A 17,945-nucleotide genomic window follows, 5' to 3' on the forward strand; every position below is an offset into this window, starting at 1 on the left:
ATTTAGCAATTTTTGCCAGTTACATATCACCGGAAAGAAAGAGTTAAACATAAAATTTGGTCATATAATGTTTTACTCCTTTTTGCAGGGATCTAAGGATATAAAAGGAGTGGACGTGGAAGGGACTATTGACTTTGTCGTGAGAGATGGCTTCTTTCCAGGACGATATAAAATAAAATCCACCTTTTACACAGACACCGCAAATGTATTGTGTATCGACGCAGTTATTAAGGTTGTACAAACCAAAAAGAAATTAACTAACGTGAGACATTGATTCCTGAATGAAATTGTATCTTTGAAAAATAATATAAATATTATTTCCTTATCATTCATCGTTCACTTTGTGTAATACAAAAACACTTTTCCATGACTACTGGTTTCAGAATTATCATTCTTTCCTCGGGTCAAATGTAGACTAAAGTGAAATTTTTACGGTCTGATATTTATATAAAAACAAAATTTGAAAGAGAGAGAGAAGACAAATGAATCACAATAGGAATATTATTTAATGTCTACTAGTAGTTAAATTTTGTTGGATATTTCTTAGGTATGTCTTTATTGATGGCTTTACTTATTTCTAATTTTTCTAGATTATCTCAACAAAGACCAGGTTTATTTACATGTAAAATTTATATACCTGTTGATTTATTAAAATTATCGTCTTCAGATATAAGATGAGATAAACATTATTATTATGTAGGCACGTTAGATGTTCTTTAGTTCTGAAATTGAATTAATGCGATGTTATTCCAATGTAAAAGGATGGACAAATTGGAACAATTTAATTTATAATCACCAGAAGGATTCAATTAATCTTCTTTACATTAAAAATTTAACAACAGTTTTTTAAAGTGGTATTACACAATGTAAAGAATGAATGATAAGGAGAGTGTTATATTACCATACCACAAAGTTAACAATGCTTTTAATATACAAAATAAAAAAAAATTATAACACGAAATGGATATTATTTTTAACCAATGATTTCAGGAAGCTGAACTTTTGGAGCTATGAGAAATGTATTGCCAATGGTGTCTTAAATTTGTTTTAATGCGCTAACATTTATTTCCTAAAACACTAATAGATATAGCCAAAGCCTCCACTATACCATAGAGATAGAAAAATATAGCTCACACCTTTCAATATCGTCATATATAAAAAAATCGTCAATTTTCAGTTGTGCATGTTTACGGAATGCCCAGAAAATGGACTATATCCCAGCAAAAGTGGCATAATTTTAACTAAATATTTACCGGTTACAGGGCAGAAAGTGTTGTTTTTGCATTTTGAAGAAAAGCTTTTGTGTTATTATATTTTTAAATATACTAAATATTTTTCAGATGGAGAAAAAACATTTAGGTTTTAAATAAAAAGATCTGTTGCACAGTAAAAAGTTCCATAAGTGGCTTGATATCTAATTTTAATACATTTTATTATATTTTTTGAGATAAGGCGTAGGACGCAGCAAATCTTGGTCACAACTGTCGTCAAGAAAAGGCGATTCAGTTGGCTTGGCCATGTACTCCGCATGCCTCCTGAGAGCCTTAATCAAGCTTGCCTCTTTTACAAGGCATCAGGCTCGCGCCGCCCAGGACGACCACTGCTGACAATTCGTCGGCAGTTCTCGTCAGAACTTCGGGACGCGGATCTGACTTGGGAGGATGCAAAGGAGCTGGCAGCCGACAGAAAAGCCTGGAGACAGTTTGTGGACTCCATATGCTCCAGCTAGGGAGCGGATATGGTTATTATATTATTTATTATTATATTTTTTAACCTTAAAAACGATCTCCTGAAAAATCAGGTTTATTGATTTATGACGTTGTTGAATCGTTGAGTCGTTGTTGATAAACAATACCGTCGACATTTTTCCTATGGGGATACGCAGTGGCGTGCATAGAGAATTAATTAGTGTAGGCATTAGAGGTAGGTAGTAAGGTAAGCTAGGTACTACTTACTAGGGTAGGCAGTAAAGGTAGGTAGTAAGGTAAGCCAGGTACTACTTACTAGGGTAGGCAGTAAAGTTAGGTAGTTAGGTAAAATAACTACTACTTACTAGCGTAGGCAGTAAAGCTAGGTAGTAAGGTAAGCTAGCTACTACTTACTAGGGTATGCAGTAAAGTTAGGTAGTAAGGTAAGCTATGTACTATTAACTTGGGTAGACAGTAGATGTAGGTAGCAAGGTAAGCTAGGTACCACTTACTAGGGTAGGCAGTAGAGGTAGGTAGTAAGGTAAGCTAGCTACTACTTACTAGGGTAGGCTGTAAAGGTAGGTAGAAAGGTAAGCTAGGTACCACTTACTAGTGTAGACAGTAGTTGTAGGTAGCAAGGTAAGCTAGGTATCACTTACTAGGGTAGGCAGTAGAGGTATGTAGTCAGGTAGGCTAGCTACTACTTACTAGGGTCGGCAGTAGAGGTAGGTAGTAAGGTAAGCTAGCTACTACTTACTAGGGTAGGCAGTAAAGGCAGGTAGTAAGGTAAGCTAGGTACTACTTACTAGGGTATGCGGTAGATGTAGGTAGTAAGGTGAAGTTCTTACCACCAAGAAAGGTCGTGAGCTGCATGTCTCACGTAGGTCTTTAAATTGATATTTGAAATAAAAGGAATGTCACAATAGACCTAATATGGTCGCTGTGACATAATATAAATATATATATTTTTTTCTTTATTTAAAATTCTTTTGCATTACATAAATTCAAAAACAAAAAATATTTATAAAAAATAAAAATAAATACAAAAAAAGATCCCACAAAGGCATGGCCTGTGTGTGGGTATACAAAATAAATAGTCATAGTACAGGGTATAAGGGTATAGGTTTCTAAGTATAATTAGTTAATACAAAATACAAAAAACTTAAATTAAATACAAAAAAAAATAAAAATAAAAATACTTGACTCTCAGTGAGCAATTTTTTATTTTATTTTTTTTTAATTTGAACTCATTGTAAAAAGAGAAAAAATATACGTGACCTCCTACGACTTGGTAAGGTAGGGTAGGTATTGGTTGCATTTTTATATGTCACGCGGGTATGTTAAGATAGGCACTGTTTTTCTGCTTATATGGAAGGCACGCTCCTGGACAATCATGGAATGCTAATAGATCAGTAAATGACAAAATGACCGGTATTTTTCTCATTTATATTTTAAAGGTAATTTTAAATGGGCATGATAATGATGATGATAATGTTTTTGAGATCTTGGAATTGATAAACTAACCTTTCAAGAACGTCATAAATCAAAAAACTTGATTTTTCAGGAGAACGTTTTTAAATTTTAAAAATATAATACAATGTATTAAAAATAAATATCAAGCCACTTTTTGAACTTTTTACTGTGCAACGGATCGTTTTAGGTAAAACCTGACGGTTTTTTCTCCATTTGAAAAATATTAAGTATATTTAAAGAAATAATTAAACAAAACCTTTTCTTCAAAATGCAAAAACAACACTTTCTGCCCTGTAGCGGGCAAATATTAAGTTAAAAATATGCCGCTTTTGCTGGGATATAGTACATTTTCTGGGCATTCCGAAAACATGCACAACTGAAAATTGACGATTTTTGAATTGTGACGTTCTTGAAAGGAATGAGCGATATGAGTATTTCTAGCAGTTCGTTGGAGGTTCACAATCGGAAGCTGTAGTTGTTATTATAATGCTTAAATTGGGATATTTTTTTCTATCAATATATTTTCTTGTGTGCGTCTTCAAAACGAGCGAGAGTGAGCTAAAAACTTCCAAAAGTGTGGATTATGTAAGTTTTAAATCAAAAACTTACTTAGCATAGAGATTTTTTTGTTTATGTTTTTTTTATATATTACATGTTTAAAAAATGAATGAGTGAGAAAAGAACGGTAAAACAAATTTATGAGGCGAATGTAAGTAGAAAAAAGAGCAGAGGAAGACCGAGAAAAATATGGCACGATCAGGTATGCCAAGTACTTGAAAGTGGTCAGGTTAGGAGTCGTAACAATCGGCGGGTATGTATGAGGAGATGCATGAACGCGGAAGAGGCGAAGAATGTTTGCAAAGACAGAGTGGTGTGGCGTTCTATTCTCTCTGCCTACCCCTGCGGAGAAGCGGCGTGGTGGTTAGTTAGTTAGTAAGTTACACGTTAAATCAACCACTGATTTTTTGAGTCTACTAAATTGTATTTTATTGAAAAATAATCAAATAAAAAATTAACAATAAAATGAAAAAAAAAATTGTTTGACTTAATAATTAATACATAAGTTAAATAAGAGTTCTACAAATTAAACGCCAAATAACAAATATAGATTTACAACATTTCGAGTATGTCCAAATACTTCTTCAGAAAATCTGGATTATTTCAAATTACAGGAGTTATTTTCATATTATTTTTTGACATCTCAAAGATGAAGAAGAATATGGAAGTCTAGACGGCAAAATTTTGTTTATAAATATATGTTTATATATTTACAATACAAAATGTATTAGGCAATTCGCCTCTGTCATAAAATCAATAGAAATATAATGACGTGTGTCATTAAAATTAGATGCATTAATGATGACGATTTATTCATAGTTGGGACTTAACCCTGAAAAAGTTGTAGCCAATGTTCGATATAGAACATTTTGAGTGTGTCCAATTACTTGTTCACAAATCTGGATAATCTCCAATTAGAAGTTATTTTCTGAAACTAACTAAATAACTAACTAACCATCACGCCGCTTCTCCGCAGGGGTAGGCAGAGAGAATAGAGCGCCACACCACTCGGTCCTTGCAAACATTCTTCGCCTCTTCCACGTTCATGCATCTCCTCATTCATACCCGCCGATTGTTACGACTCCTAACCTGACCACTTTCAAGTATTTGGCATACCTGATCGTGCCATGTTTTTCTCGGTCTTCCTCTGCTTCTTTTCCCGCTAACATTCGCCTCATAAATTTGTTTTACCGTTCTTTCCTCACTCATTCGTTCTACATGTCCAAACCATCTCAACACACCTTTCTTAATTTTATCGATAATGCTAATCTCAGCTTTGCATTCCTTCCTTATTTCACTATTCGCACATCTATCATACATCGTTTTGTCGCACATTCTTCTGAGAGATCGCATTTCGACTGCATTCAGTCTACTTTCATCCTTCTTTTGCCAACTCCATGTTTCACTCCCATACATTAGAGTTGGAACCAGGACTCCGTTGTGCACTGCCAGTTTAGCTTCCGCTGATAGGTTTTTATTTGCCATAACTGATATAACTGTTATTTTCTGTTTCTGCTATAAAGTTATTTTCTGACAATTTTTATTTTGACATCTCTACAAAGATGATGAACAATATGGAAATCTGGGCATTTACAGGGCTCACGACCATCAAGTGTAAAATGTTAAATGGTCAATTAAACCAGCCCATAACGGTCGTAAGCCCTGTAAATGCCCAGACTTCCATGTTATTCTTCATCTATGTTGAGATCAAATAATCATAATAACAATGTTTGATGTCAAAAACCATGCATACGTGAAAAACAAACTAATATTGTCAAAATAAAGAATCTTGCTAAAATGTAATATTTACAACATTTTCAGTGTGTGTTTCAAAATGTCGATTTTCTACAATAAGGAGTTACTTTTTAAATTCTTTTTTTGACATCCTGACAAAAATGAAGAAGAATATGGAAGTCTGGGCATTACGACCGTCATTTGCTGGTTTGCAAGTGATCTCTTTGTGTAATCACACGTAACTTTCAATAATTCTACCCATGATTGACAACCACACTACTCAAATTCTTGGAAATTCTAGATATATTGATCAAATTCTTTATAAAAAACTTTTTATAAAGTAGAAACTCTTTCGTTTGTACGTGATGTCTGAATCCTGGATTATATATAAATATATATATATATATATATATATATATATATATATATATATATATATATATATATATATATATATATATATATATATATATATATATATATATATATATATATATATATATATATATATATATATATATATATATATATATATATATATATATACATATATATATATCTGTCTATCCTCACTAGGTATTTGGAGATACCTGTTCTGAGGGTATGCTTATTCTTTTTATAATACAGCTTTATGTATTTTTAATGATAATATAAAAGTGGTAAGACTGAAATAATATGAAATAATAATTATAAAATGAAAGCAAATAGAGAGTTTAACTAAAAGAAAAGTAAAATCTAAAGGAGTAATATTATAAAATTAGAAAATAGGATTATATAATTACAAAACACTGACACATAGATTAATCACACACAAACTTTTATTTGCTGCTCCAGCTGGGATCTTCCAATTTTTAGGAGCATATATTTTTTTATTCATATATTTGAGGAAAACTTGAAAACATTCTTTTAATTTTATTTTATTATTTTAGATAAGATCTATTTAGATAAGCTTTCTGAAAAGGATATCTTAAGGTAAAGGGAACGTTAAAATACGTTCATGCACTAATTAATTACAAAATGGAAAATCAAAAAGTTAGTGCCTCAAATATAAATTATAGAAATTTTAAAATTTGAAACAAAATGTGCAAAAGAAGCATTTGACAGAAAATGTGCATTTGGCCAAAAAATTATGAGGCAATAGGACAAACAGATCTAGTTCAGATGTAGTGGTGACTTATTATGTAATAAAATATGACAAGACGAATAAGACAAAGTTTTGTGGCAACTCTTGATTGATATAAGATATTGAATCTATTAAGTCATTGTATTGCTATATCTATTGTATTGTTTCAAGGGATCAACCTTACTCGTTTATCATTAACTATACACATCTTCTATCATTTTTAAGACGTGTAAACTAAATATTCTATAAATCCTTGTACGTAATAGGTAAGAAGATTTTTTCAAAGGAAACTAATAAATCATTTTTTAAATGTCGAATATTTGACTTATTTAGGGTTAATTCACAAAACACAGATATGCAGAATACTCAATAATAATCTATTTATAATAATTCACGAATAGCAATTTATTTTCCATTACGATTTTTATTTAAAGCATTATAAAATTACCAAAAATAGCTCTAGGCAGTTGACTGTATTCTTCAAAAACGTGAGGTTCAAATCATCAGAATGCTAAAATTTGCCCATTTTTCCGTTGTCATTTTATGTTTTTTTGGATGTTACCTTGAAATCGGCATATGTGAAATGGAAAACAGTTATATAGTAAGATTTTTTTTTTTTCCTAAAATCCATCCATCCGCCTCCATAGTATAATGGTCATCACGCTCAGTTACTATTCCGGAGTGTTATGGCCCAGCCATTTCCCATTCGCCGTTTTACAATCCTACCTAGAAAGTCGAGGGACTCGTCATGCGTTGTCCGGCTTTGATACGCGTCCCCATGGCCATCATAAATTGGTACAGCATTTTATGATTCCCTATCCTAAGGCAAAAGTTTTTAATATAGTCTAATTTGGTATTTCGTGAGAGTCGGGTGTAACATAACTGAACAGAGCTGTTTGGAAGCACATGAGTATTGACTACCGTATTGTTTGTTTTTTTTCAAATAAACATATATATTAAAAGTCGATGCCGTGTTTTTTGATTAAAACTCCCTCCAGTCCAACCTGCCTCCTGACAAAAAGGGGACTCAAGAGTCCTGTTTAATTTGGACGTCAACAAGTGCAACGCAGTACGCTTTTCACAAGTGTTTACGCGCAAGTAGCACACGCGTCCTATAACAGGAGATCCCAGGTTCGATTCCCGGGGGGGGGGGGGGGGCAAATAAATATAAGTAATTTTTTCACTCTAATATTTAAAAATGTTACCCTGGACTGGTTACCAGAAGATGAGGGGTGACCACCTTTCCTTCATTGTTAACGATCAAGACAACACTGCGTTTATATGATGCAGCGCCCTATGCACCAGTGGGGTGCGGATAGGGGTTTGAAAAAAAAAATTTCTCCTTAAATTATTCGCTGATGTTTTTACTTTTATATATTTAGGTATATAAAAAAACGGTGACATATGATAAAAAATGTTTTTTATCGAAATACCGGGGCCATCTGTTGACCGATTCGATTATATAAAAAGTTTTATTGCAATATTGTTTCTAAATATGTGTTTTTTTTTAGTCTGTTGAAAAATTTAAATGACTATCATGAATTGCTGGAAAAACTATACTTTCGGAATTTTATGTTATAATACTTATTTTAAGGGGCCAGTCAAGATAGTAGTGGAGTCTGTTGCTACGTGCATTGGTTATAAACGATACAATGCAACGGTAGCGTATATAAAGACAACAAAAGATCCTATTTCTGGGAACACCATTGTCTCAGGCAACATGTCTTATTTAATGACCGTTGGACCACTAAAGGTATTTTTTAAAACCTCACCATTACTTGTATGTTGTTTTAATACATGACTTAAATTTATTTTGTCAAAAAAATTATTTAAAAAATCATGTTTTAACCCTTGCCTTGTTGTGTATTATTTTTTTACGTTTTACTATGTTTTTTGTAAATACTTCAATTTCTTGAAATCTTTTGTGACACGTGTTTCTATGCATTCATTTTCAAACACCGTGTTGTCAAGAGATTTTAAGAAATAATGGTACATTCCATCTCTATTATCAGTTTTTTAGGATGCATTTATAAATTGTTTAGTTTGACACTCCCCCCTCAGCAGCAGAGGGAAAAATAAAGGAAAGCGGAGAAAAAAGGGATGCTGGAGGCAGGGGTCAAGTAGGTCAGGAATAGATTGAAACTCTTTAACACTTTCATTTTAATTGATTTATTATTTGAACAACAAAAGAAACCACCAGTTTACCACCTTAAAAAACTATTTTTTTTAACTACCTAACGTCCAAGTGACTCTGAAATCTAGCTACGGCTTATGCAACACCGTTTATCATGTCCCTACTCAGGCTTCAACTTTTCAACTTTTCAAGTTTCATAGCCTATGCCTACTTGTGAGTGGATTTACTCTTTATGTTCAAAGTTACTATAATTTCATGTAATTCATGAGTGAAAATTCTAGGCAAAAACACTCGCTTAAAAACTAAACACCCGATAATTGTCTTTTATATAAAACTTAACCTACACTAAACATACTTATAACTAACTTAATTAAAGCATAAAAATTACCTCATATCTACACCACTTAATATTTCATCGACGACACTAACACTCGCGGGCAGCGTCGGCAGGACGACGCGACAAAGGTGCTCTGGAGACAGGCCCGCGGAAGGGGGGCGCTAGGGGCCGTGTGTGAGGGCGCGAAGGTAGCCCAGCACGGGGGTGGTGTGACATCCCTTGTGCTGATGAAGTGGCCGGCGGGAGAGAGAAGAGTGGTGATCACGTCGAGGCGCTGGGCGTAATCCGCGTATCGAAGAGGAAATACCGGATGACTCGCCCAAGTCACCTACGTGATGCGCTGCGGAGCGCCCTCCTGACGGTCCGCATGAGGCCGGCAACCAGCCACAATGATGCACCGCCCCGTCGTCACTTCACAACATTCACTCACACTTTTTTCACATGACAACTTTAACAATTTAGTTTTATTTAAACTTAACCTCCCCGGTTTAAAACCGGGGAGCTCACGAGGCAACACGTCCAACCGCAAAGGGCTAAGGACGCCGACTTTTTCCATGGGGCTCAGCGATCCTTCCTAGGCTGAGGGCAATAAAAAGGTCTAGAGGAAGGGGAAGATAGAGTTGCTAGGCGAGCCCCAGGCATGGAAATTACCATACGTCTGGCTCGACCCCGTGGGTCCTTCCAAACAATGGCCGGTACTTGAGGCTGACCGAGGCTTCAAGCTTATGTTCGCGACAATTTGTAAAACAATATTTATTTTTAACAAAATAATTTATTCTTACTGAATTTTCGGCCAGACTAAAAATGCCACACATCAAGCTTTTAACTGAGTTTTTGGATAATGAGGGTAGGTTTAAGAGTTTTTTTTGCGAAATATACAAAATTCCTTTAACATCTTATTGTTTGATGTCTTTTGATATTTGCAGCTAGGTTAGATAAGGTTAAATGACCAAATTCTAAAAAATTATTTGACAAAATATATTGTGTTGTGGCAACCCACAACAATCGAACAAACAAGAAAGCGAACACGCAAACAGAACGAAGCCGAGCTCGGGCCGAACAAAAACCAGGGCGTCACATTCCGTCACCGCTCGTCCAGTGATCGACACGTCCTTCTCCAACTGCGCTTACATTAGAATCACGCGATTATTCTTAAATATTTCTTGACTGTCATTATTTAGAACTGAAGAAATCTGTGTTAAAAGTAATCCGCTTTCATCTTGCTTCCCTTTTGTTAATTTAAGTAGGTGTTCAACAAGAACCCATAGTGTATTTGATAGTGTGTGTGTGGTTTGTTTTACAATCGTACATTTTACGATTGCTATACGTATTTATCGCACTCACTTTTGTTTGTATATTTATTATCATACACATATGACAAAATATGTTTATACCTCAAAGAATTTGATAATGTTTTTAATATTTTTTAAATCTATAATTTTTAGGGTAAATTTCGTTCATACAAGTGGTCCGGTACAAGATATGAGCAGTTGGTTACAGTAAACATTGATAATATCTGTCTTATACCATTTTTGCCGAAGAGCATCACCGATCTTGTCTTTTTAACGGATTCAAAGTGTTATCTCTATAAGGTAAAATCCCTCTTCATATCTCTATAAGGTACTCGTTCTTGGACACATTTTGTGTACACACATGCACTCATTGCCACATTTTGATATAGGTATAATTTTTCCCCAATTCTCCCAAAATGTCTTTATAATGTGCCTGATAATTGTTGCTTTTTTTCATTCAATGCGTAACTGTATTATGGAGGAAAACCTAAAACCTGAACTTATTATTTTTCAAATTTATCGAGATATTCATTACAAGCAATTTTCGCCAGGTACACCTCACCGGAAAGAAAGAGTTAAACGTAAAATTTGGTCATATAATGTTTTACTCCTTTTTGCAGGGATCTAAGGATATAAAAGGAGTGGACGTGGAAGGGACTATTGCCTTTGTCCTGAGAGATGGCTTCTTTCCAGGACGATATAAAACAAAAGTTTCCTTTTACACAGACACCGCAAATGTATTGTGTATCGAAGTAGTTGCTACGGCAGTACTTCAAACCAAAAAGAGATTTATTAACGTGAGAAATTAATTCCTGAATGAAATTGTATCATTGAAAAATTATAAAAAATATTTTCTCCTTATCATTCGTCGTTCACTTTGTGTAATTCAAAAACACTTTTCCACGACCACCGGTTTCAGAATAATCATTCCATCCTCAGGTCAAATGTAGACTAAAGTGATTTTTTTTATTTAAAAATAAAATTTGAAAGAGAGAGAGAGAAGACAAATGAATCACAATAGGAATATTATTAAAAGTCTACTAGTAGTTAAATTTAGTTGGTTATTTACTAGGTAAGTCTTTATTGGTGGCTTTACTTATTTCTAATTTTTCTAGATTATCTTAACAAAGACCAGGTTTATTTATATGTTAAATTTATATACCTGTTGATTTTTTTAAATTATCGTCTTCAGATATAAGATGAGATAAACATTATTATTATATAGGCACGTTAGATGTTCTTTAATTCTGAAAATGAATTAACGCGATGTTTTTCCACTGTAAAAGGCTGGACAAATTGGAACAATTTAATTTATAATCACCAGAATGATTCAATTAATCTTCTTTACATTTAAAATTTGACAAAAGTTTTTTAAAGTAGTATTACACAATGTAAAGGATGAATGATAAGGAGAGTGTTATATTACCATACCACAAAGTTAACAATGCTTTTAATACACAAAATAAAAAAAAATTATAACACAAAATGGATATTATTTTTAACCAATTATTTCAGGAAGCTGAACTTTTGGAGCTATGAGAAATGTATTGCCAATGGTGTCTTAAATTTGTTTTAATGCGCTAACATTTATTTCCTAAAATACTAATAGATATAGCCAAAGCCTCCACTATACCAAAGAGATAGAAAAATAAAGCTCACTCCTTTCAATAACGTCATATATCAAAAGTCGTCAATTTTCAGTTGTGTATGTTTTCGGAATGCCCAGAAAATATAATATATCCCAGCAAAAGCGGCATATTTTAAACTTATTATTTACCCACTACAGGGCAGAACGTGTTGTTTTTGCATTTTGAAGAAAAGGGATTGTTGTTTTATTTTTTAAGTACACAAAATATTTTTTAAATGGAGAAAAAACATTTAGGTTTTACACAAAAAGATCTGTTGCACAGTAAAAAGTTCCATAAATGGCTTGATATCTATTTTTAATAAATTTTATTGTATTTTTTAACCTTAAAAACGATCTCCTGAAAAATCAGGTTTATTGATTTATGACGTTGTTGAATCGTTGAGTCGTTTTTGATCAACAATACCGTTGACATTTTTCCTATGGGGATACGCAGTGGCGTGCACAGAGAATTAATTAGTGTAGGCAGTAAAGGTAGGTAGTAAGGTAAGCTAGGTACTACTTACTACTAGGGTAGGCAGTAAATGTAGGTAGTAAGGTAAGTTAGGTACTACCTGCTAGTGTAGACAGTAGATGTAGGTACCAAGGTACTACTTACTAGGCTAGGCGGTAGATGTAGGTAGTAAGGTGAAGTTTTTTGGTAGTAAGTTTCAAAGATCATTTGAAAGTGATCTTTGTAATAAAAGGAATGTCACAATAGACCTAATATGATTTGAACTCATTATAAAACAAAATAAAGGTGACCTGGTACGACTTAGGTATGGTAGGGTAGGTACCGGTTGCATTTTTATATGTCGCGCGGGTAAGTTAGTATAGGCACTGTTTTTCTGCCTGTATGGAAGGCACGCCCCTGGACAATAATGGAATGCTAATAGATCAGTAATTGACAAAATTACCGGTATTTTTCGTCATTTATAAATTAGGGGTAATTTTAAATGGGCATGATAATGATAATGATAATGTTTTTGAGATCTCGGTAGTGATAAACTAACAGTTGAGTATTTTTAGCAGTACGTTAGAGATTCACAATCGGAAACTGAGTTATTATTATAATGCTGAAATTAAGATATGTTTTTCTAATAATATATTTTCTCGTGTGCGTCCTCAAAATGAGCGAGAGTGAGCTAAAAATTTCAAAAAATGCGGATTATGTAAGTTGAAAATCAAACACTTACTAAGCATAGAGTTTTTGTTTGTTTGTTGGTTTTTTATGTATTTTTTGAGTCTACTAAATCGTATTTTATTGTACAAATATAAAAAAAATAAATTAACAATAAAATACAACTTTGTAGTCTCAAATAATAAGTGTTTGATTTAACATTTAATACATAAATTAAAATGGAGTTCTACAAATTAAACGCCAAATTAAAAAAAATTAAAACATTTTTAGTGTGTTCAAATACTTGGTCACAAAATCTAAATTATCTCCGATTACAAGAGTTATTTTCATATTATTTTTTGACATCTCATCCAAGGTGAAGAAGAATATGGATGTCTGGGCATTTACGGGACTGACGACCGTCATGGAATTGGTGAATGTTACACGAGTAAATTGATCACTGAAACCAGCCTATGACGGTCGGCAGCCTCGTAAATACCTAGACTTCCATATTCTTCTTCATCTTTGATGAGTCGTAAAAAAATAATATAAAAAATAGAGTTTTTGCTTACTAAAAGCTTTCAGTTGTATATTTTTGCTAACAAAAATGTTAGTAAATTAGTATATAACCACTCACCGAGATTTTTATGTCTACCGGTTTCGAGTCGTACCCATCTCTTCGTCAGGACAATCACTAGGTACAACAGCATGCAAACAATACTACCCATCACTTCCATAGCACTATTCACACACTTACATCTACACAAAATGTTTCACATGCGATTTTAGTCGATAGAATAAGAAACGCCAGGATCAGGGAAATATGCTAGATCGAAGATGTCGTTAGGTAGGGAAGGCAAAGAAGGAGACAATGGTATGCGCATGTGAGGAAAATGAAACCATACAGACTCCCCCACATCGCACTTTACGGCCAGCCTTATGGTAGACGACTTCTGGGTAGACCACCAAAGAGTTGGGTCGATGGCTGGAAATCGACATCGCAGGAGGCTAATCCCTCTTAAAAATAGGCCACAAGGCCTACAACAAGATGAAGAAGAAGAAGAAGAAGATTTTGGTCGACCCGAGGACCAACATGCACTAGGGGTTGCAGAACAAACACGCATTAAGAGTCGAGGTCTGACATGCACTAGTTTTCCCTATTTCAACATAGATGGCTGTTGTGATCTCACATGTACTATTTCACGAGTTTGATCAACATATGTAGAAATTTTAGTTGTTTTGCTTAAACTATTACTTATTATTAAAACTATTACTTAAGTTCCTAGAATTGTTGAGCTATATAAGTACTATCAGTCTATTTAATTTAAATGCCATGACAAGGCGAAACAGTTGTCACAAATTTATTTTTATGAGTTTGTAACAATAAAATACAGTTTAGTAAAATCCAGATTTGCGAACAAGTATTTGGACACACTTAAAATGTTGTAAAGGGAACTTTAAGCATTTTATATAGTACAGTAAAACTTCGATATAACGAACTGATTTATTTCCCAGAAAAATATATACAAGGATACGTACCTACATGCCCCATGAACTATTGTTGTCTCCCGTAAATTATTACTGCACATGCTAATTGCAGTAACAATTTACGCCATTTTGGAGGTGCCGGGTTCGGTTCCCTGAGGGAGGTCTAATTATTATGTGATTTTTTCACTCTAGTATTTATTTAATATTACCCTGGACTAGTACCTGAAGTGGAGGGCTGGTCACCTTTCCTTCGTGTGTTAACGATCAAGATAACATGTATAACCGTGGTTCTTTAAATTTTAGCATGTATAATATAAACAGGAAATCATTTTTTTTACATTTGTATCGATTATTTCGTTAAATAAAAGAGATTCTTTATATCGAGGTTTAACTGTATGAAGTCTTTTTTTTTCATTTTCAGGGACCAGTTAGGACAGTGATGGAGTCAATAGTAACTTGCAAAGGATACAAACGTCTCAATGCTGCTAACGGGTATCTGCAAACCGCAAAGGATCCAATATCTGGCGACACTATTGTATCTGGCAACATAACCATTTTAATGAAAGCGGGACCGATCATGGTTATAACAAACATCTCTATATTTTAGTAAACTTCAAATTCCTTATCCGCACCCCAATGGTGCATAGGACGCTGCATCATATAAATGCAGTGTTACCTTGATCATTAGCACATGAAGGAAAGGTGATCAGCCATCCGCTCCAGGTACCAGTCCAGGGTATTGAATAAATATTAGAGTGAAAACATGACTTATATTTATTTGACCCCGCTCCCCTCTTGGAATCGAAACCAGGACGGTAGTCAAGCGTGATGACCATTACACTACGAAGGCAGATAATATTATTTAACTTAGCTGGATAGATCTTGTTAGAACAAGGGGGTTAAAATCTCATTGAAAAATATGATTTTTTTTCGATAACTTTAGTATTGTAAGAGTTACTTTACTTCATATTTTTTTAATCTTAAAAGCATTATTCAACTTTTTAAATTTTATGGTTTCATATCGCAAAGTATTTAAAAATATTGTATTTGATAAAAAAAGATAATTTGTCAAATAAATATGGTATTTCCAAAATAAGAGAGCGAGACATCTAAACTAGTAGGCTTTCTTTTGATCCGATTTCCAGCCTCTAGCTTATCGGATGGCCGTAGTCAGTGGCCGCTTGACGGCGCGTTGGCGGCAAGTTGCCATTTGCTGCGAGCTGCGTAATACAATTTCCATACAAATATGAACTAGGAACATGCAAAGTACATGACCTAGGTAACTGAATCGTCTTTTCTCGACAGCAAAATGGTGAGTTTATCATTCACCATTCTGCCCTTTTAGGTAATGTATTTTTTTTTTTTAAATAATATATTACCCAAAAAGAAGCTTCAAACTTATTTTTCATCTTATACAAATAAACTTTGTTCGCCTCTGAAGCGTAATGGTCAGCAGACTTGGCTACCATTCTGGAGGTCCCAGGTTCGATTCCCAGGGGAGGTGAAATAAAGAAAAGTGATTTTTTCACTCTAATATTATTATTCAGTATTACCCTGGACTGGTACCTGAAGTGGAGGGCTGATCACCTTTCCTTTGTATGTTAACGATCAAGATAACACTGTGTTTATATGATGCAGTGCCCTATGCACCGTTGGGGTGCGGATAAGGGTTTGAAGAAGCTTGTTAATTTTCTATTCTTTATTTTATATTTTCAGTCAAGATTTCGAACTTGGATATGGTCTGGTACGAGGTTTGAATTATTAACGACTATGAACTTCAACAACCTTTGTGATACTCCCTTCATGCCAAGGTCTACGTTAGATATACTTTTTCCGACCGATTCAAAATGCTTCCTTATAAAGGTAAATGTATAAATGATTGAAAGAAATCAAGAAATTGTTCATCATGAAATTGTAGTGATTCCTCTTCCTTAACCCTTTCAATGCCGGAAGATACTTAAATGGCTGTACCCAGCAGGACGTGATTTTTCAACAAAAATAAAACTTAAAAAAGTATATTTTTTCTACACAGATAAAAAATCATAATGAAAACTAAACAAATATAAAAACACTGTGTAGCGTTTGAGCTGACAACATCAAAAACTACATTATTAACATTTTTCATTAATTTCTTAATTTTTAATAAATCTTAATTTCAATAATATATAGAAGAAAAAAAAGTATTATCGTATTTGATTCTGGCAGGAAGTCAAAAGTTTCTGTATTTCTGTAGTAAAGTGGGTGATAATAATAAAATAAACATTGTGTTGCTTTGTAATTAATGTTTATTCTTAATTTATCATTATAATATTTTTCTATCTCTCTATCTGATTCTGACAGTTCAGAATATTATATTTTTTCTATCTGATGTCTTTTGTTTTATTCAGCGCCACGCATGCGACATCTGGTGGTAGATTTGTACTATATGTAGGTACTTAATAAAATGTATAGGTAAGTACCTAGGTATTTTGTTACATATATATATATATATATATATATATATATATATATATATATATATATATATATATATATATATATATATATATATATATATATATATATATATATATTTGTATATATATATATATATATGTATATATATTTAGAAATTTAACATAACATTTACATAAATACATTTACATGAATGAATTACAAATAAAACAGGTAATTGTAATATTCCAATTACAAAATTTCGCAAATGAGTTAAAAGTAAACAGTAAGAATAAAATAAAGCAAGAGATAAGAAAATTCATGGGCAGACTTAATTTAGAGCTAAAGTAAAACTTATAATAAAAAAACATAAACAGTTATAAGATGTACTAGTTGAGAAGAGCAATAAAGTCAAAATAAGTGCTATAAGGCAACAGCAAAAAAAAACAGTTAACACATAAAACAGAAAACATCCGCAACAGAATCTCAACAAAGAATAAGAATTATATGGTCTGTGCATTTGATCATTTTATACACACGTAACATTCACTAATTTTACCAATAATTGACAACCACTCTACTCAAATTTTTGGAATTTCTATATGTATTGTTAAAATTTGAAACAAATTGCCCAAAAATATTATAAAGTAACCCCTAATTTGAGATAATCCAGATTTGTGAACAAGTATTTATGCACTCAAAATGTTGTAACTTTCATGTGAGCAAGTAGAATGGGTGATGCTAAAAATTCCTTTTATTTTCAGGGTTTCAAGACAATTCCGCCGATAAATGCTGAAAACATTACAAACTTTTTTGTGAAGGATGGCTTTTTCCCGGGTCGCTACAAAATCAAATCTACCTTTTTTACTGGCAATACCGACATTTTGTGTATTGATACCTTTTTAAAATTCATTAGTAAAAATAAAAAGAACTAACTGATC

The 17,945-nt window shown here is 33.2% G+C and overlaps 2 protein-coding genes across 2 annotated transcripts in view; both read left to right on the forward strand.

Moving 5' to 3' along the window:
- Positions 1-961, forward strand: part of LOC148302074 (uncharacterized) — a 4,827-nt gene extending 3,866 nt beyond the window's left edge. Inside the window, exon 4 of the mRNA XM_088272184.1 lies at positions 89-961. Within this exon, the coding sequence (XP_088128310.1) occupies positions 89-274 (186 nt within the window). The 3' untranslated portion in view covers positions 275-961. The remainder of the gene's footprint in view (positions 1-88) is intronic.
- A 6,083-nt stretch (positions 962-7,044) lies between these two features.
- On the forward strand, positions 7,045-11,825 carry LOC148302075 (uncharacterized). Its single transcript, XM_088272202.1, has 4 exons — positions 7,045-7,177; positions 8,171-8,329; positions 10,493-10,639; positions 10,960-11,825. Exons 1-4 carry the CDS (start codon positions 7,085-7,087, stop codon positions 11,146-11,148), a joined length of 588 nt encoding a protein of 195 aa, XP_088128328.1. The 5' UTR covers positions 7,045-7,084; the 3' UTR covers positions 11,149-11,825.
- The last annotated feature ends 6,120 nt before the right edge of the window (positions 11,826-17,945 follow it).

This window comes from Brachycentrus maculatus, unplaced genomic scaffold (assembly GCF_059751285.1).
Source record: "Brachycentrus maculatus isolate JH-2025_06_01 unplaced genomic scaffold, ASM5975128v1 h1tg000482l, whole genome shotgun sequence".
In the NCBI taxonomy this organism is placed as follows: Eukaryota; Metazoa; Arthropoda; class Insecta; order Trichoptera; family Brachycentridae; genus Brachycentrus; species Brachycentrus maculatus.